At 49.7% G+C, this 26,433-nt stretch overlaps 1 protein-coding gene across 1 annotated transcript in view; it reads left to right on the forward strand.

Moving 5' to 3' along the window:
• PAPPA2 (pappalysin 2) overlaps window positions 1-26,433 on the forward strand; it is a 103,904-nt gene that overhangs the window by 54,975 nt on the left and 22,496 nt on the right. Inside the window, exons 14-19 of the mRNA XM_054384607.1 lie at window positions 8,824-8,995; window positions 11,817-11,994; window positions 14,446-14,659; window positions 22,434-22,602; window positions 23,310-23,442; window positions 24,513-24,622. Of these exons, the coding sequence (XP_054240582.1) occupies window positions 8,824-8,995; window positions 11,817-11,994; window positions 14,446-14,659; window positions 22,434-22,602; window positions 23,310-23,442; window positions 24,513-24,622 (976 nt within the window). The remainder of the gene's footprint in view (window positions 1-8,823; window positions 8,996-11,816; window positions 11,995-14,445; window positions 14,660-22,433; window positions 22,603-23,309; window positions 23,443-24,512; window positions 24,623-26,433) is intronic.

A 26,433-nucleotide genomic window follows, 5' to 3' on the forward strand; every position in this document is an offset into this window, starting at 1 on the left:
CTCAGGTCATGATGTACCTCCATCCCCACTTTGACCTCCTACGCAGTGTCTGCTCAGGTTCTGCTTGCCAGTGCAGTGAGAGTTGTCTGCTCTGAGGACAGCACATGCTGTTCCCTGCCTCTCCCAGACAAGTGCAGCTTCATGAGTGTAGCATGAGGCCCATCAGAGCAGGTTGTGCCTGTCCTGCACCCAAAATGTCCTTTCTCTTTGGCCTGGAGGAGCACACCTCAAGAAACACTTGTCTTGCTGGGGCATGGGCTCACCTCAGATTTTGCTTCTGCCTTTGGCCTCTGGAGGTGTTTCTCCTCCAACATTAAAGCCCATTGTTCTCTGGTACTTCTCTTGTGTGTCCTTTGACTGGACTGATGGGCAGTGGTGGCCAAAGCTCTACTGTAGGCTTTGACTGGCTTTAACCAGTGACTTCACTGTCCAGCTCTAAGGTGGCAAAGGAAACCCTTTGGTGGTGGAAGGGATCTTTTTCATGGGCTGTCCCACTCTGCTCTCTGCAGCTTAGCTTCTTGAGCTTAATGCTTTGCATATGGGTGTTTTTTAGGATGTCCAAGGTATCTCCTGCCTTTCCCCGAGACTAGCCTTCCTCACTTAGAAAAAAAAAATCTGTGTCCCAACACAAGTTTTCCACCAGTTTGATCTTGTGTCAAACGCAGCAGCTGAACAGATGTAGAAAAAGGCTGCTTGGTGTCACCTCATGGAAGGGGTCACCTGGTCCAAATGTGGCCAACCACTGATACATCAACAGAAGGTGAATAACAACACAGAGCAATTGTGTGAGGCTCAAGACAGGTTTCCTTCCTGATGCCAGTGAAAGATCACCTACCTCCTGGTGAAACCCTGAAGCTTGATCTAGGTTTCATATTCTCTTACTGGTATGGACATTAGGTCATAGAATCATAGAGTCATTTTGGTTGGAAAAGATCATTGAGTCCAACCATTCTCTAACTCTCCTTCCTGGGGAGCCTATTCTAGTGTTTAATAACCCTTTCAGGTGCATCACACAAAGACTTCTGTCCTTCCAACGTCCAGTGAAGAAGGAAAGGAGTGCTGGGACACCCTGAGGTTTGCCTGCAGTGCCCCTGGTGGAGCACTGCAACCTGCCTGTCCCTGTCTTCCTCTGCCTTCCCTAATGTCATATACAGGCACTATCATTTTTCATAGCAGCTGGATGAAAGGTGTCCTCCTTAACTCTTGTTATAGCCTGCAGGAGGTGATGAGTCCACCACCTCCCCTGCTGAGCTATTCTTATATCTTGTAACCCTCTCTGCTGAGATGTTGCCTCTGCTTTCAAGACGAAAGTTGTTGCTTTCACTCCATCCTTGTCAGAAAGGTCTAAATACCTCCTGCCAGCAGACAACTTTTCTGTGTGTCTGTTGAGTGATATATTCTCTCACTATCTCCTCTCTGTAATGATAAATACTTTTCCTTCCTTAAATCTTGCAGCAGAAGTCTTGCAGTCCAGCTGTGTCTTCTGTTTGCAGTTGCCTTTTGAAATCCCTCTTCTATTTCTATCTCTTTCTTGGTGGTAGATGTGGATCAGAAGTGAATTCCTCTGCATGATAGGAGATGGCAGTGTGTTGCTGTGAGAATCAGATGTAGATAAAGGTTTTCCTTGGGATAGCTGAATATGAATCCTTGAGGAATACTGGCAGATAAATCCTGCCTGCTCGCTGGCCTCACAATCATAGAATGGTTTGGGTTGGAAGGAATCTTCAAGATCATCTAGTTCCAAACCACTCACCATGGGCAGGGACACCTTTCACTAGCCCAGATTGCTCAACACCTTGTCCAACTTGGTCTTGAACACCTCCAGCATGATGGGCAGGTGGGGGCCATCTGTCTTCAGGAGGAGTCAGGGTCAGCTCCTCTCTCAGGTGCAGACTGAGAAACTGACTATACCAGGTTTGACCTAGTCTTCAGCCTCACTTTCTGTGCTTCTATAGATCTATTTTGGTGTAGCAAAAACCAAAAAAGCCATGGAAAGGACCTGTCTGGAAATAGATTAAGATTGATTGACAGTGGCATTGAGTGCACCCTTAGCAAGTTTGCTGATGACACCAAGCTGTGTGGTGCAGCCGACACGCTGGAGGGAAGGGATGGCATCCAGAGGGACCTTGACAGGCTGGAGAGGTAGGCACAAGCCAACCTCATGAGGTTCAACAAGACAAAGTGCAGGGTCCTGCATCTGGGTCGAGGCAATCCCAAGCACAAATCCAGGCTGGGCAGTGACTGGCTGGAGAGCAGCCCTGCGGAGAGGGACTTGGGGGTGCTGGTGGACGAGAAGCTCAACATGAGCTGTCAATGTGCACTTGCAGCCCAGAAAGCCAACCAGATCCTGGGCTGCATCAAGAAAAGTGTGGCCAGCAGGTCAAGGGAGGTGATTCTCCCCCTCTGCTCAGCTCTGGTGAGACCCCACCTGGAGTACTGTGTCCAGTTCTGGAGCCCCTATTACAAAAGGGATATGGATGTGCTGGAACGTGTCCAGAGAAGGGCCACCAGGATGATCAGAGGGCTGGAGCACCTCTCCTATGAGGACAGACTTGAAAGAGTTGGGGCTGTTCAGTCTGGAGAAGAGAAGGCTCCAAGGTGACCTTCTTGTGGCCTTCCAGTATGTGAAGGGGACCTACAAGAAAGCTGGGGAGGGACTTTTTAGGATACCAGTGACAGGACTAGGGGGAATGGAATAAAGCTGGAAGTGGGGAGATTCAGGCTGGACATGAGGAATAAGTTCTTCACCATGAGAGTGATGAGACCCTAGAATGGGTTGTCCAGGGAGGTGGTTGAGGCCCCATCCCTGGAGGTGTTTAAGGCCAGGCTGGATGAGGCTCTGGCCAGCCTGATCTAGTGTGAGGTGTCCCTGCCTATGGCAGGAGGGTTGGAACTAGATGATCCTTGTGGTCCCTTCCAACCCTGACTGATTCTATGATTCTATGATCTGCTCTTGCTTCTTTTTCTTCCTTTGCCACTATGGTTACAGAGAGGTCTACAGGTCATTTGACATCTTGCTGGTGCCTTTTCTCTGTCTATGAGGCAGATGACAGCAGCTGACTCACAGGGGTATTATTTTTTGCCAAGTTTCTTTGGGAGTCACGTAGAGAAGCAATCATCTCTTCCTGGGATGACAACCTCAGTGAAGATCGTAATCAAGAAGCGTCACCACCGTTGGGTCTGTACACGTAGCCTGCTCCCACAAGCGTGGTTGCCATCAAAGTTCCTGGAAAAGTGAGACCTTTCCCCTTCACAAGAAACACACCCAAAGGGAGAAATTCCCAAGTATTTCCAAAACACCTTTTCTCATTTCTTAGCTATTCTCTTTTGCTAGACCACATTGGGGTAAACATCTTATCTCACTGATGTTCAGTGCTGCAATCCAGACTCCACCACATTACATGTAGTGACTGCTTTTAACTTCAGGAGATTTGGCTGAAGCCTTTCCTTTTCCATCAACATCTCCCTCTGCCCCAAAATTTGCACCATGAGATGAACTACTTCTTATAGTTTTCCCCTGTTAGAGCTGGAGCTTGATGATACGGGCTGTTCTAGCAGCAATCTTTGGGTCGGAAGGTTGGGTAGATATTACAGCAATTTATGGATGATTTATTGTACATTAGGCAGCTGCACTGTATTTGGCTTGGCTTAGCTTAACTTGGGGATATCCATCAGTATTTTCTGGGTTCCATGATGCAATTGCTGTAAAATGTGAAAATTCACCTCTTCAGAATTCGGGGTTTGTCACAACAAAATGATAGCTCTCTACCATTGTTGCCACAATCAGCTCAGCCTGCTCCGTTGCATGCAGTTGCCTCCTGCTTTTAGTCTAGAGAAATGAAGGGTCCTAAAGGAAAAGTTTTTGGTCTAGTTGATAAATTTAGTCCCATTTCAGAACGAAGCTCTTATCTTCCCACAGCAGTTAGGATGATCACTAGGCAGGATTTCACAAATTTCCAGCTCTGAAGCTTTCTTTGATGTGTGTGTTTATGGAATTTGATGAGCCCAGAAAATCGTGCAGGCTGGTGCTGATGTGGAAGTTGGGGAGAAAAAATAATATCCTTACTATTTCGTAAAAGTGTTGTCAAATCATTAGTTTGAGCTTCAAAAGATGCTGGGATAAAAATGGACATTCTAGGAGAATGTTTCATGCAGAAAAATAATATTGGCTTGTCCTACATCTTACACAGCCTGAATCTAAAATGGGAAAATGTCAGGAGTTCACAGCTGTGATACAGGAATTTCATTTATCATCAAAAGGAGAAAGAGCTCCTTCATGCTGAGATCAGAACTGGGCTAACTGCACCATTTCCTCATCCAGCCTTCGTTAGGCTGTTCCAGCAGCTGGGAGCAGTGATTTATTCCATCACTTGACTCAAACCTTGGTAAGGCATGTGGATCATGATGGGGCCAGACCACATGGCTTTTGGGTTTTGGTCTTGTGCTTTTATGCCATCAGGTTCAAGGGTGTCCTGGCCCAGAGTGTTATAGTGATAGTCATGATGCTGATGATAATGACAAAGCAAAGTTGTTGGTAGAGATGAATATGCTCTTCATGGAAGAATTCTTCATGGTTGTCAAGCTCTGAATGGGCTGCCCAGGGCAGTGCTGGAGTCCCTGTCCCTGGAGGGATTGCAAAGCTATGTAGATGTGGTGCTGAGGGACATGCTTTAGTGGTGAATAGGCAGTGCTGAGTTAATGGTTGGACTTGATGATCTTAAAGGTCTCTTCCAACCAAAATGATTCTATGATTCTATATTATTTTTTTCTAAGCTTACTGATATATTTGAGAAAATCAGACAGCTTTCCATGATGTCAGCCTCTCTTCAGGTCAGAAATAGCAGCATCAGACTTTAAAGCTACATGTAGGATGAGAACAGCTTCTCAGAACTTGAGTCAATAGGTCTTGGGTCACTTCCAAAATAAAACCTAGTGTGTGCCTGTGGATTAGGGGAAATTAGTCACCTTGGGCAAAGAGAAAGCTAATTGTTGCTAAAATCCATCTATAAAGAATGTGTGCATGAGTCTTGGCATGTAGGATATATAAAAAGAAATATTTGGGATGATCTGTAATGATCAATTCTTTATGTATAATTAACCTGTTTGCATCATAGTTTGCATATGCAATGTACAAAACTAAGGAAGTTGCTGATCTCTTGATCTACTTCATACCATCATTGCCAGTCACGTTTCTGAACTGCTGGAAAACCAAGATGTGCCCAGTAGTGCTGGAAAGGATCAGTGCTTCCTTACATCTTACTTACAAACAGCATTGTCCCATCTGATGAGGTTGCCCCAGACAACATGCCATTGCTCCACCACCATTGCTGCTCCAACCTGACCTGTCTGGATGTCACCCAGAAGGTGCCACGACCCCTGCTGAAACCAGCGCAACAACGACTGCATGCCCCACAACTCAACACAACAGATGAAGCCAGGGAGCAGATGAAGTTAGGTTTATAAAGATGGGAAGGGCAGTGTCAGGAGGATGGACCCAGACTCTGCTCAGTGATGTCACATGATAGGACAAGGGACAATGGGTGCAAGCTGGTGCTGAGAGGGTTCCATGTGAACATAGGGAAAAATGTTTTCACTGTGGGGGTGCCAGATCCCTGGAGCAGGCTGCCCAGAGAGGTTGTAGAATCTCCTTGTCTGGAGCCATTCAAAACCCACCTGAATGCATTCCTGTGTGATTTAATCTATGTGATCCTGCTCTGGCAGGGGCTTTGCCTGGATGGTCTTTCAAGGTCCCTTCCAACCCCTAACCTTCTGTGATTCCCAGTGTGTGATCTGTGATTTGCCTAGGTAACCTCCATGTGCCTAGGGGTCACCAGGAGTAAGGCCTTTCTTGAGGTGGTGTCTTGATGTAACACTGAGCACCATGGCAGGAGGCATGATGCACACCCATCACTCATCTCCCAGCCCCTTCCCAACATGTGGGCCATGATTTGCTTAAATAACTTCCACGTGCATGGAGGCACCCAGGGAGGCAAGGGCTATATTGTGGTGGCATGTTGATGCAGCACCAAGCACCATAGTAGGAGGAATGCTGTGCACCACTTGCATCTCCCCACCTGCTGTGGCTGGTAAGGAAGGTTGGAAAGAGTAGAAACTCGTCCTCTGTGCAGAAACACAGACTCAAGGAGGTTTAGGACAGCAGCTCTTTCATGGGGTAGTGGAGTTGTGGACAGCAGCATGTGTACGTGTGCTGGGGGCACAGGCAGGGAGCAAAGCAACTGCCTGGAGAAGGTGACTGCAGGAGGGGAAAGGAGAGGGCTTCAATTGGTACCAGATGCCCTCAGAAGCTAATGACCTGACAAACGCTCTGCTCATAAAACAAATTCTTTAAAAAGGAAGCAAATGGAAATATAAGCTAGTGAAAGAATTTGCAGCAGCTGCCCTGAAACCATTTCTCACTTCATAAACAGGTCTGCATTGAAAAAACAGCCCCTTTCTTCTCGTTCTCCTTTGTGGTCCCCTCCTGTGCCCACCGGCTCTCACAGGGCCGAGGCCGGCAGGTTTCCCCATGTCTCTGGCTCAGCGGACCTGTCCAGAGTCAAAAGCACATCGCGTTCCCCTAACGCTTCTGTCGGCACAGGCATTCTTTTAAACGTCTTAAAATGGGGTTTGGGTGTTGGTTGTGGGATTTCTAGCCATGCAGCTTTGGCTGGAGAAGTTGAATGAATGCTAGAGGTGCCTCCCCTGGGAGAAACATGCAGCTGACGTGCCTGAGGGATGGGATCTGGGCAAGCTTGTGGGCCCCTGTGACCCTTGTAAGGTTCAACAAGGCTATACACAATGGCTTGTACCTGGGTCAGGGCAATTCCCAATATCAGCACAGGCTGGGGGATGAAGGGATGGAGAGCAGCCCTGCAGAGAAGGACTTGGGAGTGCTGGAAGGTGAAAAGCGGGACATGAGCTGGCACTGTGTACTCACAGCCCAGAGCCAGCTGTGTCCTGGGCTGATCCCCAGCAGCTTGGGCAGCAGGGGCAGGGAGGGGATTCTGCCCCTCTGCTTCACTCTGCTGAAACCCCTGCACCCACCTGCAGGGGGGTCCTCCAACTCTGGAGTCCTCAGCACAGCAGAGACCTGGACCAGCCACAGCAATGCAGGGAGCCCTCTGCTGTAAGAAGGCTGAGAGACTTGGGGTTGTTCAGCCTTGAGAATGTTTCATTCCATCTCAGGTAATTAATCTACTGGCTGTATTTCACTGATGGAGACTGTAGCCTTCTTACCAACACTCCTCCTCACTCTAGGGTTATTTGATGGTTAATTAATCAAGGACCGCTAATGACTGGTCCTTGGTGGGAAGCTGCTGTAGTGAGAGAAGGGCTGTTTATTACCAAAGGATGGGTGACACATTGCAAGCTTTCCTAGGACCTCTCATAACTTCAGGTGGCACACAGGGATGATGATTCCTCCTTGTAGCCATGTCTCACCTTGGTGGCCACAGCTGAGCCTGTAGAGCTGGATAGGTGTGTGCTGAAATGGTCTTAATCCCAAAGAATCTGGCATCAAATATGTACAGGTTTGAGATGCTGCCTGGGCCTGTGGGAAGAGCAGAGGTGCTGAAGACTATCAAATAGAATGGGAAGGTGACAAGAGTAGGGTGGAGAAGACAGCTGCAGCACATCTAGCTTCTCACTTTGCTGTAGCTATGTGGACATGAAGCTTTGGCAATCCTGCTGCCAGGTCTGGGAAAAACTGCACAGTCTGACTAACAGCTCAGGAGTGGTGTCCACCTGTCTGCAGAGATTCCTTCTCTGCTAAACATTTCATTGCAGTTGGTGAAGCCTCTGTGGCTTCTCTGATGTCTAATACAGAGTTTGACACACCTATTGCCCTTCTATCAGCAGAAGTCTTTTCTTCATGGCTATCTGATTCTGCACCTTATCTTATTTTGTGCTAAGGGTGACTGAAATTGAGGCATGGATTCCAAATTGACAAGCAAGGAGAAACACCTGGTGTCACTGTCTGGACTTTGTTGCCTTTGGAAAGCACACATCTCTTGCTGTCTACTGCCTGTCCCCAAATACTAGTGACTGAGACTCATGCATGAGCAGAGTATGTACAGGAGGACACCTACAGCACTGCAGAGTACAGCTTCAGCAGGTCTCTTGCCACAAGTTAGTGTCCAGTGCAATTTGAGTGTGTTGGAGATAAGAAATTGTCATGTGGTGGAGACCACCTTACTGCAGGAGAAGCTGCAGCTCTCTCAGGAAGGTGCTACAGTGACTGCTGTTCATAGCTCTCCTCCTTGTGCATGCAGGAGGGCTCCTTGATAGGACCGTCTTATGTCAGCTCTCCTGCTTTGGACATGGGAGAGTTGTGGCCTTGCTGAATTTTCTGTCTGCCTGCCCTCTCCCTGTTTTCTTCTTCCTGTCACTCTCTTGGTCCACCTACATGGAGCACCACCAGCTCCTTTGGTGCTAGGCTGAGTGCAGGCTCTGTGCAATGAAGATTGCACACCCTGGGACAGAGGAGCTGGAGCAGCCCCACCAGACAGCATGGACTTTGGAAGGAGCATTGTTGGGCCATACTTCCTTTCAGCAGCTTGGAAGGACATGATGGTCTGTGGGAAGGTGTGACTTGGGGTTGGGCAGAGGTCCTGTCAAGGCAGAGCTGGGACAAAGTACCATTCTGGCATCATCACCAGGAGACTTCAAGCCTGGCAGAAGCTGGAGCTGAGTGATAGGCGTGCATCTCTGTAAGCATCTGTGATCTGCTCTGCATCCCATGCAGCTGCAATTCAGAGAGAGCCCCTTCTTGCTAAAAACAGTGTTGGGTCCCATTCTCTGATCCCTTTCCTTTCTCCTCCATAGCTGTGCCCACGGAGCCTGTGGAGGATGGGGAAGCTGCACGCAGCCTGTGCTCACTGCTGCTGCCGTCCTCAACTGTACCTCTGACGGTCCGAGGCACATGGTGTGCACTGCTGCCTGCAAAAAGGGCTTTGTCCTCCACTCCAGCAATGGGAAGAGTCTGGGCTCCATGCAGGTGAGTGGACCAGAGGATAAGGGTGACCTCACAGCCCACTGGCCCAAGAGATAGTTAAGAAAGGTTTAACCACTCTAAGGCGGTTGGAATGCCCCTAGAATACCTTGTTCCTCTTGCCCTTATCTCCTTGCTGGTTTTGCAACAGACTTCAGCCCAATGAAGGCTTTGGTGCTGGACCTCTGTGCTGGTGGCTGGAGATTCTGCTCTGCAGACCTACCCCTCTCCTTCCTTCACTGCACACCAAGCTCTGCTAGCCCAAAAGCCACTGGAGGAGATGGAATCATAGATTTGTTTTGGTTGGAAAAGACCTCCAGGATCACTGACTCCAATACCCCAAGCTAGGGTGATGCACTCCTACAGAGGGAGAGGCAGACACTTCTCTTCTCCAGATGGGCATTGCTGGGAGGGTTAAACAACCCTGGGATGTTTTTTCTCTTAAAGCTGAAGTGAGTGGCTCAGGAAAGAATGAAGTCATTGCAGTGGGACTATATTTAGAGGCAGCTGAGAGCATGGAGAGCTTTTCTTCCTTTGTGTTGCATTGCAGTAATGCTGCCCATGCCAGCAGGACAGCACAAAGGTCACCATGAAAGAGTCCACTCTGCTTTCCAGAGGGCTGGGGATGTCTTGTAAAAACCACAAGCTAGCATGGCTCTTAGTGACAGACAAGACCTGGAACTGATGTGTCCTTGGGAGCTGAGCTGTCTTGGGTCTAGGCAGTCACCTTGGCAGAGTTGTGGGCACAGTGTGTCCTATCCCAAAGCTGTTTCTGGAGAGGGAACAGGAATCTCTGTGTCTGAGCTGGTCTCCATATCAGCAAGAGTGTGGTGGGGACAGAAGGAGGTAGGTCAGGTAATAGCAGCAAGGTGGACCTTTCCTTTCCTTGGAGAGCTGTGAGGGCAGGCTTCCTGTGCTGCAGCCATTGGTGCTTGTCCAAGGAGAGGTGGGCACTGAAAAGGGCAATGGGACAGCTGGGGATGCACCACTCAGCCCCTTGTCACCAGGGAGGTTTTTAGTTACATGGTGATATGGCTCTGGGGGCCAAGCATGCCCAGGGAAAAAAAAAAAGTTCCTATTCCCCAAAACAAAACTGCACAAATCTGCCTCTGGTGACACTTTTCTCGCTTTTGGTAGCGAGATGGGGAAACTTCTGGGCAGAGCTTTGCAGTGTGGCTGTCACAGCAGATGGCAGCATGGAAGCATCCTGTCCTTGAGCCCTCCAGTGATGTTACTGGTTTGGTCCTGTGGCGCTACTCATCCCGAGGCATTGTGGGGAAAATGCTCACAGCTTTCTCCTGAGCATCCACCCCACCTGGGTCAGCAACACCATGATCCTGCAAGGTTGTAAAGATGATGAGGGGACTGGAACATCTCTCTTATTGGGAAACACAGAGAGAACTGGGTCTTTCTGGTCTGGAAAAGAGAAGACTGATGGGGGAAATCTTCTCAATGCTTGAGCGTCAGGAGGGTGGGGCCAGTCTTTGTTCAGTGGTGCTCAGTGACAGGACGAGAGGTGATGGGCACAAACTTGAACATAAAAAGTTCCATCTGAACATGAGGAGGAACTTCTTATATTTAAAGGTGACAGAGCACTGGAACAGGCTGCCCAGAGAGGTGGTGGTGGAGTCTTCATCTCTGGATACATTCAAAACTTACCTGGATGTGTTCCTGTGTGACCTTCTTTAGGTGAACCTCCCTTGTCAAGGGGATTGGACTTGATGGTCTCCAGAGGTCCCTTCCAAACCCTCCCATTCTGTGATTCTGTGTGCACTCTAGAGGACCAGACTCAAATTTAGTGGTCTTCTTCAGAACCACCACTTCCAGGTTCAATGAGAGAACAGATCACACGTTTGACTATATGAGCAGACAGTGAAGGGACATCAGGAGCAGCTGAAAGACAGTTTGAAGACCCTGCCTCAGGGACTGCTAGACTGGGGTTACTAGTTTGGGATTGGAAATCATAGAACAGCTGGGGTTGGAAGGGAACTTTAAAAGATCACCTAGTCCAACCCCCCTGCCATGACAGCATACACCTGCCTGAGACACTTTCTGCTAGACTAGGTTCCCCATGCTGCACCATCATCCAGCACTCTGTTTTGATGAAGACCATGGCACATGCTGATCAGGCGTAGTGGTGGCACTGTTGGGGGTTAGGCTGTCCTGCAGTGCCCCCAAGAAGGACTGTGTACTTTGGATATGTAAATGAACCTCTGATTCCAGTGGGGTCTATGGCACAGAGAATGTGGGAAAAACATTCAACAGGAGAGCTGCCCCTCAGTAGCTGCAGCAAGACTTGATCTCCTAGGGGAGAAAATTGCAGTGCAGAGAGCTGGGAATACCTCATAGCTCAGCTAGTTCTGATGTATCCTGAAGGGGTTTTCATTCTTCCCTTGAGGTTCTCTGCTAGCACTCAGCATCATGCAGCTAATGTTACATGTTGCCTCTTGAGCAGGAAGCTTGTGTGTTACCCCAAGGGCCATTCACTGCTTTCACACCCCAAAACCACCCCAGGTGATAGTAAGAAGCTTCATGACTCAGTGCCCAGAGTAGGGAGAAAGGGCACACTGGTGAGGAAAAATGAGGGGATGCTCTACTTGCTCTGAAGCCTGAGTCAGCCTTTTCTGCTGTGATGGCAAACCAGTAGGTTCAAGGCCAAGTTGGATGGGGCTCTGAGCAACCTGATCCTAGTTAAGCCTATTCCTGCTCACTGCAGAGGGCTTGGACTTAGAAGACCTTTAAAGGTCTCTTTCAACCCAAACCATTCTATGATTCTGTGATTAAAGCTCATTTGCAGAGTTCTGATAGAGCCTTGCTTTCTCCACAGGGGGAGGTGGTGCTGATGTGCAGCTCAGGACGTTGGGACAGATCTGTGACTTGTGACCCTGTCGACTGCGGTGTCCCTGACCAGTCCCACGTGTACTATGCTGAGTTCTCCTGCCCCAAGGGTACAACCTACCTGCAGAGATGTTCCTTCTCTTGCATCCACCCAGCCAAGCTTCAAGGTATGGTTTGGAGTGCTATGAGGTTTAGGCTGGATATCCAGAAGAAATTCTTTACAGCAAGGGTGGTGAGACACTGGAACGGGTTACCCAGGGAAGTTGTGGATGCCCTTCCATGGAGGTTTTCAAGACTAGGTTGGATGAGGCCTTGAGCAACCTGGTCTAGTGCAAGGTGTCCCTGTCCATAGGATTGGGGTTGGAACTAGATGATCTTTAAGGTCCTTTCCAACCCAAACCATTCCATGATTCCTATGACTTAACTACTCTTTTTGGAGACACCATTCTGTACTTCTTTCAAGCTGTTCAAACTGAGCACTGCTCCCTTGATTTCCCATTTATCCTGGCTTCTGCCAACTGAGAGATTTCCCAAAATGGTGGGTATCTATCTGCCTTGACCAGAGACGCCACAGTGTGGGGATAATTTCCTCTGACTGGCAGCCCATATCCATCCACCTCAGGGTGTAGGGATGTCTTCTCCTGATAGCCTGTGAGGTCTGGCAGCCTCCAGTATTATGGGGATGAGGGAGGCCAGTAGTGTGCAGGCAGCCAGCGAGGACAGACAGAGAGGACTTCAGAGAGCCCAAAGTGGCTTGGTGCCTGGGGGCTGTGGGAAAGCCTGTGGTTCAGGAGGCCTAAGACTGTATGAAGCCATAGAGACCGATGCCTACAGCTGCAGAGTGGTCTGGGAGATGTTCACCACCCAGACACACAGCAGCCCCCCAGACACTCCATGGCCTGGCTTTCATTCTGCTGACTCCATCAAGAGCCACAGGAATGTTTTTAAGCCATGCTGGAGAAAGAGAGCTACTGTTCCTGTCTGTGCAAGGCTGAGCTGGACAGGCTTCCAGGGGTAATTGCCTTGACAGCTTCAAGCATTGGGACTTTATGTGAGTTTCCACCAGCGCCTTTGCTCCGAACAATCACATACAACAAATCATTTTAATGGGTGCCCTATTTTATGGAGACGTTTATAGCCAAAACGTATGAAAATCATTTACATTTTCTTTCTTTCTTTCTTTCTTTCATTTTTTTTTTTCTTCCCTTAAAGTTAAATCTTAGGAGCAGGGAATTAAGGTCTCGTTTCATGGCAGGGGTGATGGCAGCAGACCCCCAGCGTGTGCTGCTCAAAGGGTATTGCATGAACTTGGCTGCCCAAATTCTGCACCAACAGATGCCCCTTGGCTTTGGATGGGTCAGCTGAGGGCAGGGCTTGAATCTGGTCTTTCACTGAAGCTGCCTCTCGTTCCCACTAAAGTCAATGGGAGGTTTGCCCAGGGCTCCCTCAGTGGGAAGGCGTCCCCTCGGTGGAGCGCCCTGGGTGATTTCCAGCGGCTGACACAACGGCTGGTGGTGCTTGGCCAAGGCTTCCCAAAGCTCAGAGGTCCAGCTGACTTGGCCAGGCTGCTGAGGCAGGGATGTGCTCGATGCTTGTCGTCCCTGAAGGCTCACATCCTTATGGGCAGGCTCTCAAGGCTAATAAATGCTAAGAATAGGCAAGGAAAGGGTGACATGGGCTGTGTGGAGGACAACCCTCAGCAGCATCGGCCCATCAGGAACTCAAGTGCTGAGTGGAGGCATGGTATTGTGCCTGATCCAAGAGCAGAGCAGTGATGAAAAGAAAAAAAAAGAAAGCACTGCTCAAAGCACTCTGGCTGCACCAGAATGTGCTGATCCAAACCTCTCAGTAGGAAGAGTCCCATTCAGTCCAGTCCAGCTTTTTTTTGATTCCTCAGCAGTTCCCAGAGAACCATCCATCATCCACACCATGTGGGTGATGCAGTCCCAGACACTTACTGTCCCAGGCACACCCAGAGCTGTGCAGTTTTGACCACCCATTAGCTGGGTCTATCACATACCCTTTTCTCTAGAGGGACAACAACAACCTGGGCTGTCATACTCTACCCAAACCTTTAGTAATGGGTGGTTTGAACTCCTAGTCACACCAGTTAGGCTCTTGTCTGTCCTCCTGGCACTTCTCATCTTGGACTGCACACGTAGCACACAGCTTGTAGGGGTAGGTAAGGACAAGCTTCAAAAAGCACCTGGGGAGGATGAAGGTGGGCTGAACTTAAACATTAGAGACAGATGTCATACACAAAAGCTCCCAGCCCACTATCCTGAGGCACCACCAGAGAAAGGAAGCTTAAGGGAATCTTTTGGGGAGGTTTTCAGAACCAAGACCCTTTCTCCATTCCCTTGAAGCTGTCCCTTTCCTGCTTCTGTCTGTGTTCAAATAATTTTTGCCCGAGCCTGATGAAGCATGCAATGGAGCCCATGGTCTTCACATTTGTTGCCTCCTTTGGCATCAGTATCACAGCTTCACAGAATCATAGCTACTTTGGCTTGGAAGGGACTTTTAAATGATTTTTTGCTGGCTGCTCCAAGCTTCTCTTAGCAGGATTCCATCCCTAGGTCAACTGTAACCCCAACACACTGCTTCTCTTTTGGGGTCAGGAACAAACCAGTGGCTGACCTGTCTGGAGGATGGTCTCTGGTCACTCCCTGAAGCCTACTGCAAGTTGGAGTGTGATGCACCTCCTTTGGTGGCTAATGCCAAGCTCCTGGTCCCGCGGTGCCTGCAGGGGAACCACGATGTGGGCTCCGTCTGTCGCTACAAGTGCAAGCCTGGATACCATGTGGCTGAGAACGCAGCAGGCAGGACTAAGAAGTAAGTCTGTGGTGGGTCTGTTATCACTGTTTCCTTCTTCCTCTTCTCCCAGTGTGAGCAAGGAAGAGAGGTGATGGTGTGCTGGCAGTTTTGAAGAGCTGGTTTGATAGGCACAAGGCAGAGCAACTGGAAATGAAGATTTCTCCAAGTATGAGAAGCATTGCCCTGGGCTAGGTGAAGCAAGTGGGGACAAGATGTAAACTGCTGGTGCCCACACATGTATGTTGAGTGCCTTAACCCAAAGCATGTGAAGTTTCACCTGCATGTGAGCATGCTGGTCACAGGGGGAAAATGAAGCACATGCTGAAGTGTTTGTGGACTCAGGTAATTAGATGTAATAGGATGGTGGAAGATTCCTGCTGTCTATCCTGATAAAACATAGATCAAAGCACTGGGAGTCAGGTCAGTGGTTAATGTTTTGCCTCCTGCACCTCTCGGCTAAATTTCTTCTCAAGCCTTGGCAATTCAATGGGAGAAGATTTTTCCTGATGCTCAGCCAGTATCGTGGTAATGGGGGGTGAAATAGCGTTTTGTCTGTGACACCTCCAGCTGAAGTCCCTGCTGGGTATGGTCACCAAAGGCTCCCTGATACTGGATGGGTCCTGCCCAGAATCTTGATGCTAGCCCAAATCAGGTAATTATGTGCTAATTGTTTAATGCTCCTTTCCAGTGGTAATTGGATGCAGACTTCATCTCTACTTTGCTCTGGGGTAGGGTTGTTGTGTGCTGCGAAGCAGTTGCCAATTTTCTTGCCTTGTAATGAAGGAAGTGGTTTCTGTAAACAGCTTTTCACAGTGTTGGGAGCCTTTCTTGGGCCAAGGGGAGCTGAACAAATCATGATTATGGCTGTGATCACATGGATGGCTTTGGAGAGTGGCGAGCAGCTTGCATGCCTGTGGCATTGCAGGCGCTGGACATGCAATCAGATTGACTCGGATTGCAAAGTTCTACCATCTCTAACTGTTGGTCAAAAGGATGCCCTCTGGGACATAGTGAGGCTTCTCTGATATGTGTGTCTCTTCCCTATAGGTCTGACCAGGAAAATAACACCAAGTGGTTTACATTTTCACAGTAATGCAGGTTGTCAGAGAGCTTTCACGTTTGCTGTTATTGTTACTGCTAACTGGCCTTTGATGGTAGGGTCCCATCCTGTTATGGTGAGCAAAAAACTATTAGCAGAAAGAGAAAATTAATTGCCTGTTTATTATGCAGACCACAGAATCACAGAATGCCAAGTTGAAAGGGACCCCAAGGTCCAACTTTTCTAGGTGATGGTATAGTTTAAATGAGATGGCTCATCATCCAGATCAACCGTGATGTGAGTGGCCCGATTCAAAGTCATTCCTTTCCTTGGAATGTTGGTGTCCTATCTCATCTGAAGCTCTACAGATACACTCAGCATGAGTGCAAACTCCTTGGCATGCATAGTGAGCAGCAGCTACCAGAGCCAACAAGTAGGCCAATTGGTTGCTGGATTGCTGGAAATCCTTCTGGTGTTTCAGCCCTGGCAAGCAAAGGATGGGATCTGCCAAAGCAAGAGTTTGCTTGCTGTGTTTCAGGCTGATTTTGGAGAAAGCAAGCTGCTGAGGAGCTCTAGAAGGACTGGAACTGGTGGGGAACAGATTCCTGATGTGCTGGTGTGCAAACAGGGTCTTAGATGCTGATTTGGACATCAGAATTTGTGGTCTTCTGAGGTCCTTCCAGGTTCAGCAAACTGAATTCCTGATCTGCTGTCCATCAAACCAGAAAGCACCAGCCTTGCTGAAGGGTTTGGTGCTGTACAGGTGTTAGCAGGCATAAGAAAGCAAGACACTGTGTATGACGTGTATTGGTCAAAGATTCATGGCTGACACCGAAGACTCCTCATGCCAGCTGAATAGCTCAGCCTTCTCAGCCTTGTAAATATAGCCAGGATGCTTCTGAATTCTTCTTCTAGCTCTACAAATGGTGTCTTTTTAGAGCAGAAACCTCAGCTGGCCTCGCCAGCCGTTATGGGACTTGGATTGCTCTCCAGGGAAGCTGTAGAGACACCTTTAGGGTGTCTGTGGGCTGTCAAGGGATCAACCCACTCTGCTACTATGTGGAAGACATGATCAGCTTCTTACAGCACTGTCACAAGAAGGTCATTTTCTTTGAGAGTTACTTGTTGGCACCTTCCTGTAGGCTCCTTGATCCCCTGTGGACAGGCACTGTTAAGCTGTAATAGAATCATAGAATCGTTTTGGTTGGAAGAGACCTTTCAGATCATTGAGTCCAACCGTTAACCCAGCATTGCCAAGACCATCACTAAACCATGTCCCTCAGCACCACATCTACTCACTCAGCTTTGAAATCCCTCCAGGGACAGTGACTAGAGCAAGCAGAAACTCAACCCAGCCAGGGCTCAGCATCACCTCCTGACTAGCTGCCTCTTTGATCAGCCTTCTGCAGTGCCTTTCTTTCTCATGCACCTCATAAAACACCATGGCTGCTACAGCTGGACTGGGGAACCAAGCCCTGGGGGGTTGCTCCTCATGTGACATGTCTGGGATTCAGCTGTCTGTGTCTTAGCTGTGATGCTCTTGGACTTCGTGTGTGTGATTCCCTCACTTCTGTTTCGTTAGTTGCATTTTACTGCAGGGGTGGGAAGGTTGCTTGGAAGGCTCTTGCAACCTGAGGTGAAATTCATTTCCTATAGCATTAGTGGAAGAGAAAGGGGATGAAGAAATCTGTTGGCTTGGAGAAGATGCTCTTATTATTAACCTGGGTGATGGAAGACCCTTCAGAAATCACTGCTTGTCAACAAGGGATCCTTGAGGAGATCATGATTGTGTAATCAAGAACCTGCTAGAGATTTGATACCTTTCTGTCAGTGCAATCACCTCACTGACCATGATGACATGAAAGGGTAAACCTTCTATGACTCTTCCTGAAGGAAATCTCTTTTCAGTCTGGGGAATCCACCTAACAGCCTGGTTTCCAGTTGCCAAGATATTTCACATCCATCTTCAAAATATCAGTAACAAGGCAAACTCAACGTATGCATTTTTGGTTTGTGATGGGAGCTCTCTGGGTTTGGGTTGCATCTGTCCAACAGCAGCACCAACCTCCCCACCCCCCACCTGGATCATACAGAGAAATGAATTCTCAAGGAGCAATGTTTGGCACTGTCCACAGATGCACCTGGCCTGAAAATCAGAGGTCAAGATATAATGGGCAATCGCTACAAAGTGGCTGTTGCTTCCACCATGAAGAGCCATCTGAAGTATCTCTCTAACAGGAATATCTAGGACATCCTTTAGAGGAGCACTCTAATGTTCAGAGGATACTCTGTTTGTGGACCAGAAAGGTCAGACCCTGAAGAGGGGTTGTTTTGCTTGCCCAATGTGGATAATTCCTTGCAGCGAGTCATAGAATGCTATAGGTTGGAAGGGACCTTTAAAGATCATCTAGTCCAGCTCCCATACAATGGGCAGGAACATGTTCCACTAGATAAGGTTGCTCAGAGAGTTGCCCAACCTCACCTTGAATGCTTTCAGGGATGGGGCATCTACCACACTCTGGGCAACCAGTGTCTCACCACCCTCAGTGTCAGAAGTTTCTTCCTTCTCTAAATCTCCCTCAGGATCACAGGATGTTAGGGATTGGAAGGGACCTCTGGAGATTATCTGGTCCAACCCCCCTGCCAGACCAGGACCATAGAATCTAGCACAGGTCGCACAGGAACACATCCACATGGGTCTTGAAAGTCTCCAGAGAAGGAGACTCCACAACCTCTCTGGAGAGCCTGTTCCAGTGCTCTGTGACCCTCACAGTGAAGAAGTTCCTCCTCATGTTGGAACTTCTTGCCTCGTTAAGTTCCAAACCATCAACCCTTTGTCCTGTGACAACAGGCCCCGAAGTCCCATTCCATCTTTCCTGTATCCTCCTCTAAGTACTGAAAGACCACAAGAAGGTCTCCCTGGAGCCTTCTACAGGCTGAACAACCTCAACTCTCTCAGAGACCTCCACTGGCCTAAGAGCAGAGGGCTTCCAGCCCTCCTATCATTGCTTCCTCTCACCTTGCTCCAATAGGTCTATGTCTCTCCTGTGCTAAGGACTCCAGAACTGGTCACAGTGCTCCAGCTGAGGAGAGAATCAGGGGTCTCAGAGCTGTTTGTGAGGAGCTGAGCAGCTTCTGCTAGATTGAGGGAATGAAGCAAAGAAGAGCCAGCTATGCAGGTCGTTTCATACAGTTTGGAAAATCAAAGGAGCATAGCACAGCCCCATGATGAGCTTCCATGGAGATTTCAGCCCCTCTGCCTCCTCTCCCCACTCAAGGACTACAGAGATTGCAAATGAAGGAGAGCAGGTGGGAGTATATGGAAGGGGTCAGCAGGCCAGGGACTGGAAATGCATCAGAAAGATCTCATTGGGCAAAACAGGACAACTGAACCTGGGAGCATCATCACAGCAGGAGAGATCCTACAAGCTTCTGTGTTCAGCTCTCTTTAAACTTACCGGGAAATCTCCCTCCTTCCCCCCTGCTCTTTCCGAAGCCATCGTTCTCCTGCCGTGGGAGATGAGGCTTTAGGCTCATTTATTGCTGTTTCCGCACAGTGGACATGGTCCCCTCAAGCCAGCTGCCCCAGTGTGTGGCTGGGTGCCAGGCAGGCTCATGCCTCCACGTCAGATGCAGCCCTAGCTGGCCTCACACGTCTCCCGTGCCTCCTCTACCCATTTGACATCCGCTTGCCCGGCTGGAGGGGAAGCTTTGACTCCGATTTTCCTGGCTTCCTTCTTAATCCTCCAGAAATGCCACTAACCCAGATCAGAAGAAGCTGGGGGGTCTGGAAAGATCAAGCTGCTCTCTGAGGTTGTGTGTTTTTAATATATATTTATTTATTATTTTCTTTAAAAGCCTCTCCCTTCCCTTCTCCGTGCTTTAATGTAAACTGCTTGCTTCATGCGTGTGGCAGAGGTCCACATACTACCTTCTTCCCTGGGGTCAGCCCAGGCTAGCCCTGTTTGAAGTCCCTCTGCATGAATTCTGGCGGTGGGGTGAGCCTTCAGTGCAAGATGGTTTCTCTGCCCAGGTCTAAGGAGGCTGGGAGAAAGCCACACGTGGTGCTGGCCCCAGTCTGGGGCCACTCCACCACCACATCAAGAGGAGAAGCCCCAGTGAAGGTGATGGGGCTGCAAACCACAGCATGCACCTGTGCACACTGCAGCTCCTCTGCTGCACCCACCCCATGTTTGGCTCTTCTCCCTAGGTCTTCCTGTGGCTTTCAGGCAAAGGGTCTGGGCCACGACCTGGAGGTTTGTTGGCTGCATCTGTTACGTTCTGGTGGCCTGCTGGGCAGTAAGAAGTAGCAGCATATGCTATGAAGAGCTAGACTTTAATTGTGGGCAAAGCACAGTTGCTGGCCAAGATATTGTGCAGAGCTTTGCCCCACAGCAGCATCCCCTCCCCTTCCTGTCTCCACGTTACCTGCTGCAGCCTGAGTTCACCAAACCAAGAACCCACTCATGCAGCCTTTAGGAAAAACACATCCCTACTATCTGAACCTAGAAGGTTGCTAGGAGAACTTCTAGTAGCTCTAAATATTTAAAAAGAGGAGAATTCAGAAAGGCCCCCACTTTCCCACCCAGGAGTTCCCAGCAGAAATGTGATGGAAAGGGCCACCAGCTCCTGCCCCAGGTCTGGTGGTGGGATACAAATGGAGTCCCTTTGTGTGTTTAGGGGGCAGTTGGGTGGCCCCACAGAATGTCTGCTGCCACTCAGAACAAGGAGAAATTTAGTGCCTCACCCCAGGGTTTTCTCTAACCCAGCTAAAGCTCGTTCCTCGTACTGGTGGCATGCTATAAACTCCCTAATGCGGTGGCTGGAGCCCTGCCTGCTGGCACCAGCTGTGGGAGAGGGCAGGGGCAAGCAGCTGGAGCAGGCTGTGTAGTGAAGAAGGAGTGGTGGGGGAGGAAAAAAGACTTACTAAGGATGGAGTGATCAACACTGGCTCAGTGATGTCAAAACCTGCGTGTCCAAGGGGATGGAGAGCACCTGCAGTAAGTTTGCAGGTGACAAGTTGGGTGGGAGTGGTGATTTGCTTGGTGGTAAGGAAGCTCTACAGAGGGATCTGGACAGGCTGGATTAATGGGCTGAGGTTCAATAAGATTAAGTACCAGGTCCTGCACTTGGGGCACAACAACCCCCCTGCAATGCTCCAGGCTCAGGGCAGAGGGGCTGGAAAGCTGACCAGTGGAAGACGACCTTGGGGGTTGATTTACAGATGGCTGAATCTGAGACAGCGTATGCCCAGGTGTCCTACAGCATCCTGGCTTGGATCAGCAACAGTGTGGCCAGCAGGAGAAGGGAAGTGATTGTGCTCCTGTACTGGGCACTGGTGAGGCCACAACTTTGAGTATCGTGCTCAGTTTTTGGCCCCTCACTAGAAAGGGGACATTGAGGTGCTGGAGCATGCCCACAGTAGGGCAATGAAGCTGTTGAAGGGTCTAAAGCACAAGTATTGTGAGGAGCAGCTGAGGGAACTGGGGTTGTTCAGCCTGAAGAAAAGGAGACTGAGGTAGGGAGACCTTCTTGCTCTTTGCACCTCCCTGAAAGGAGGTTGGATCAAGATGGGGGTTGGTCCCCTCTCTCAAGTAACAAGTGACAGGACAAGAGGAAACAGCCTCAAATTGTACCAGGGGAGGCTTAGGTTGGACATTAGGAAAAATTTCTTCACCAAAAGGGTTGTCAAGCCCAGGAGCAAGCTTCCAAGGGTGGTGATAGAGTCCCTATCCAATGGGGATGTGCCCATGTGGTGCTGAGGGACAAGTTTTAGTGGTGACCTGCAGTGCAGGGCTAACAGCTGAGCTTGATGATCTTAAAGGTCTTCTCTACAAAATCAGTTCTTTGATTTCTGTGAAGCCTGGGGTTGCAGTGATGTGTCCTTTTCTGAGAGCAGTCCCTGGCCAGCCTGATGCCTGGTGGGATTTTGATGCCTCTGAGTAAAAATGTGGTGTCTCTATTGCTGCCAAGGACAGGAGACTGAAAAGCGGGTGGGCTCCACTCCTGGACTTTTTCTTCCTTTCTTTTCCATCATTTGTTTGGCAAGAGTGTTGTGCCTGGGCTGTTTTAGCAGCATGGGATGGCGTTGGTCTGCTGTGGTATGACAGCCCCTCGGCAAAAGCAGAATTGACAGACCTGGCAGGAGTACAAAGAGGAGCCTCAGGAGCTGCTGGGTGCAGGCCAGTAGGATTTACTGGTGGAGGCTCACTCCATCCACCAAAGTATGCAGCTACTGGCAGTGGGACAAAGCAGCCCAGGATCCACAGGGGCTGCAGGGCAGAGAGGAATGGTTTAGGGGCACCAAGAGAGGTGGAGGGCAATGGGGTGGTGAGTGCAAGGGAAAAGCATCCAGTGCTCCTAAGTCCATGCAGTCCTCACAGTGAGAAGGACAGATCAGATCCTGGTTGAGTGTGGGCTTGTCTCTTCAGGAAAACCTGCCCATGGTGGGATGACATGGGAAAGCCACACGAGGGGGGGCTTGGTTGTGTGTGCTCCAGGAGAGATGTCTCCAAGTATAGATGTGGTGCTGAGGAACATGGTTCAGTGGTGACTTGTCAGTGCTGGGTTAACTCTTGGACTTGATGATCTTAAACGTGGGAAGGGAATTTCAACCCACCACACTCCAACATCCAACCAAACTGATTCCTCAATTCTAAGCTGTTCTTGCCTCTGTGGGGTGCTTGTTACCACCAAGGTGAGTTTTTTTTTTTGGGGGGGCTACAACCCAGTCTGGTGTCTGTATTTCCCCAGGAAGTTCCTGAAGGTCCAGTGCCTGGAGAGCGGGCAGTGGGAAGAGGGACACTGCATTCCTGTGGTGTGTGAGCCACCTCCTCCTGTCTTTGAGGGCATGTACAACTGCACCCAGGGCTTCGAGCTGGACAGCCAGTGTGTCCTCAACTGTGAGCCACAGGGACAACAGGTGAGTGACTTGGTGGGGAAGCAGAGAGCAGCTAAGCTTTGTGCTTCAGATCACCTGAAATTTTGCCCCATAGCAGCTTGGGCCTCCCCAGGGCCCAATGTCCTTGTACCACCAAGCAGCAGTTGCCCTGGAAACCCAAAACTTTGCTTGCTGGATACCAGCCATGGTGTAGAGTGCACCACTGCCTGGGGATGACCTGTTCCCCTGATGAGCCTTTCAAAAAGACCAGGACCACTGGGGCCTAAGAAAGGCTGTTTGTCTTGAGTGGAGAGTGTTGGAAAGCAGAAGTAGAGGGTTGCCAGTGGGATTTGGGATCTGCTGTGAATGCATTCACCTTGGATGATGGTTAACCTTGCTGCAGCCAGCTTGCTAACCAAGGGGCTTGCCGGGGGATGGAGGCTACTGCCTGCCCAAGTTTTGCATCCAACCTGCTGAAAGGATCTTGTCAAAAGAAATGTGATTGATTCTCTCTGGTGGGATCCAGCAGCAGCTGGAAAACAACTTGCTTTCTGGACAGCAGTGCAAAGCACACATTCACTGGACCAGATGGCTGCAACCCAGCTGTCCTGGAGAACTTCCCTTTGGACTTCATTGACAGGAGGGTGGTCCTTGTATTCTGCTTACTTCAGAGGTGTGCAGTGACCAGGCAAGGCAAGCTGCTTGTAACCACTGGTAGTAATTCCAGCTGTTCTCCCTCTGCTTTACAGGCTCCCATTATCTGCACCAAGGAGGGCTTATGGACAGAGGAGTTCAAACTGTGTGAGAGCTTGCGGGGCACCTGCCCACCACCGCCAGAGCTGAATTTCGTGGAGTACAAGTGTGAGCAGGGCCATGGCATAGGTGAGGGCAGGTGAAAATCTGAAAAGCAAACCTAACCTTGCGTTGATGCAGCCCTCCTAGAGAGCTGAAGGTCATGGTGACTCTTCTTCTTGTACCAATCCACACTACATCTATGAAAAACATTGTTTCCTCTTTTCTCCTCTCTCTAAGCATAGAGTCAGGGGTAGCTTTAGCCTTGTGCGTGTCCCAGTTGTACTCATGAGTAAGGCTCAAAGCTAAAGCTGGCTTCAATATAAGCATCTCTCTTCAGAAGCAGCAGGGACTTGTCTCTAGGGCAAACACCCAGCCCGTTGGAGTCATTTTCCTAATCTCCAGTTCTCCATTCCCACCCCGACATCTCCTCCACTTGTTACTGCTGCTGCTGTTTGCAGGGTTAATGTGGAGGGTCCTAGATAAAGCTGTAGTGACAACCATGTGTAACAGGGCCCTTTCACCAGATGAGGGACCACATCACCCATTTCTTGGTCGCTTTGTGCTTCCAGGAAAAGCTGTGATGCTCAGTCACAGTCATATCTCCTCTGGCATCCTGCTGGTCATGACGCTTGAGCAGAGCCCATATTATCCTGAAGCAAACCCACTGGGCATCCAAGTCCGGTCAAAACAGGCTGAGGAAAGTCTAAGGGCAGAGCCTGCTAAGGTTAAGCTTTTGACAGACCTAATATGAGGCTGGGGTTAGGGTTGGAATCCACCTGGTTTTCCAAGGTGGCTATTCCAGCTTTTTTTCTTCCTGGGTCATAGGAACACAGAGATGCTTCCTAACATGTCACCAAGCATCCAACAGCATCCAGGCTAGACTTATTTTCATGCCAAGGCCCCATGTCCTGCCATCAGGGCTGGAATCTAGCTTTTAGGGCATGTTCAATTTTCCTCTTATCTGGGAGGAGGAACTTTACCACAGCTCCTGTAGTTATTGCATAACTCAGGATTTGTCATCCCAGGTTGGGAGGAAAAGGGCATCCTCTGTGTTCACCTCTACTTTCATTGAGCCTTCCTGTTTGGGTCTGGTATCCTCCTGTAAAATATCATTACTTGGTTCCTGATGAAGTCCTCAAGGCTCTCTCCTCCCACAGGTGCTGTGTGCATGCCTTCCTGTATCATACCTCCTAGTGACCCTGTCATACTGCCCAGAAATGTAACTGCTGAGACTATGGATCACCGTCTGCAGCCCACCAGAGTCCAGGTAAATGAGGACTTGAATTCCTTTATCAGGGAATTTACTGGCAGCGTAGAGGGGAATCCTTCTCTTGTGGGCAGTAGGTCAAGGGAGGTGACTCTCTCTACTTCACTTTGCTGAGACCTTCAGTGCTGGGTCCAGCTCTGGAGCCCTCAGCACATGGACCTGCTGGAGCTGGGCCAGAGAAAGCCACAACAATGATCAGGATGCTGGAAACCTTCTGCTGTGAGGCCAGGCTGAAAGAGTTGGTGTTCAGCCCAGAGAAGAGAAGGTTCCAGGGAGAGCTTCTTGTGGTCTTTCACTACTTAAAGGGGCAAATAAGAAAGCTGGGTACAAACTTTTCAGTGGGACCTGTTCTGACAGGACAAGGGGTGATGGGTTTAAACTAAAAGGGAGAGATTTAGTCTAGAGGCAAGAAAGAATTTTTTGACACTGAGGGTAGCGAGACACTGTCTCAGGTTGCCCACAGAGCTGGTAGATGCCCCATCCCTGCAAACATTCCAGATCAGGTTGTCTGGGGCAGTGGGCAACCCGTTGTAGTTGAAGATGTCCCTGCTCACTGCAGAGAGGGTGGGCTAGACGAGATTTAATGGTACCTTCCAACCCAAACCATTCAGTGATTCTATCTGGTATTTTTTTTTTTAAACTAAAATCTCTACCTTTGGCTGAAGAAGGGTAATATGTAGAAAGACAAACTGCTTAAATGACTTTGGAGCTGGCTGGCCTTCTCCAAGGAGCTGCCTGAGTTTCATGCCCTGGAGGTACCTGCTGCTCCCCATGATCAGCTTCCAGTGCTGAACTCCTCCTCCCTCCCACCACTTCTTTCTTCCCTTTCCTCCTGTGTGAGTGATGCTGCACTGCCTGCTGCTCTCACTTACCAAAGTTCAGCATGAGTTATCAGCTCCCAAGCCAGCTTTCAAGGACTTACAGGATACCACAACAGATGAAGTTCAATGCAGGGATCCCACTGGTATTTCAGGATGAGCCACATGCCCAAACCTGCTAAGCTACTGGGATTGTCAGCCAGTGTGCTGGGAGAGCAAAAACCATCCCTGGCATGGTGAAAGCCTGGGTGCCCTGACTGACTCCCTGGCAGCAGAGATGCAACCCCAGGCAGGCATCTCTTTGCCAGGGAAGAGGCAGGGCACCGTCAGCTGAAAAGCATCTCTGGCTGCCAGGACCTGCTGGCCAGCCAGTTGCCTCTGCTTCTGGAACAGGGGAGCCTTTTCCTCCCCATCTCTTACTCATTTTGTAGGCAAAACAGCTCAAATAGCTCAAATACCTTGGATCCTCACAGCACTGCTTTCCCAAAAAGCAGCTCCGCTGGGGTAATATTTCTTAAAATAAAACCGAGATGCAGAAGGAGGGAGGTGAAACAAAGAAAAGCAAACAGTCTTCCCAGGAGCTAGCACTCCCATCCAAAACCTTTCCTCCCCTTCTCCTCCTCCTGGGAAGCCGCAGGAGGCCCAGCATGGTGCTTGTGGATACTACTGTACGTCGCCTTCAATCAGCCCCGCCACGGCTCGCTGCCGAGGGCTGAGGATGCCCGGGGCATGTGGGACGGTTAAGCACGAGCCTTGGAACGAATCCTGGCCTTTGAGGGATCGGGTGGCTTGGCCTGTTGAGCTGGTGGTGTTCAGCTTCCCTTTTGCTGCAGGCTCTCATGCAGGGGAGGCATTTTGTAGAGAGGAGGAGTAGTGAGGTGTTACTTTAAGAAGCGTCGCTCCCCTTGCCAGGAGCTCTCTCCATGGCCTGTCTTGTTTTCCTCTCTGCCCTGGCTCCTGCCTCTGCTCCCTGCTTTGCTCCTCCAAGCCTCC

The sequence above is a fragment of the Indicator indicator genome, chromosome 10, assembly GCF_027791375.1.
Source record: "Indicator indicator isolate 239-I01 chromosome 10, UM_Iind_1.1, whole genome shotgun sequence".
Taxonomy (NCBI): domain Eukaryota; kingdom Metazoa; phylum Chordata; class Aves; order Piciformes; family Indicatoridae; genus Indicator; species Indicator indicator.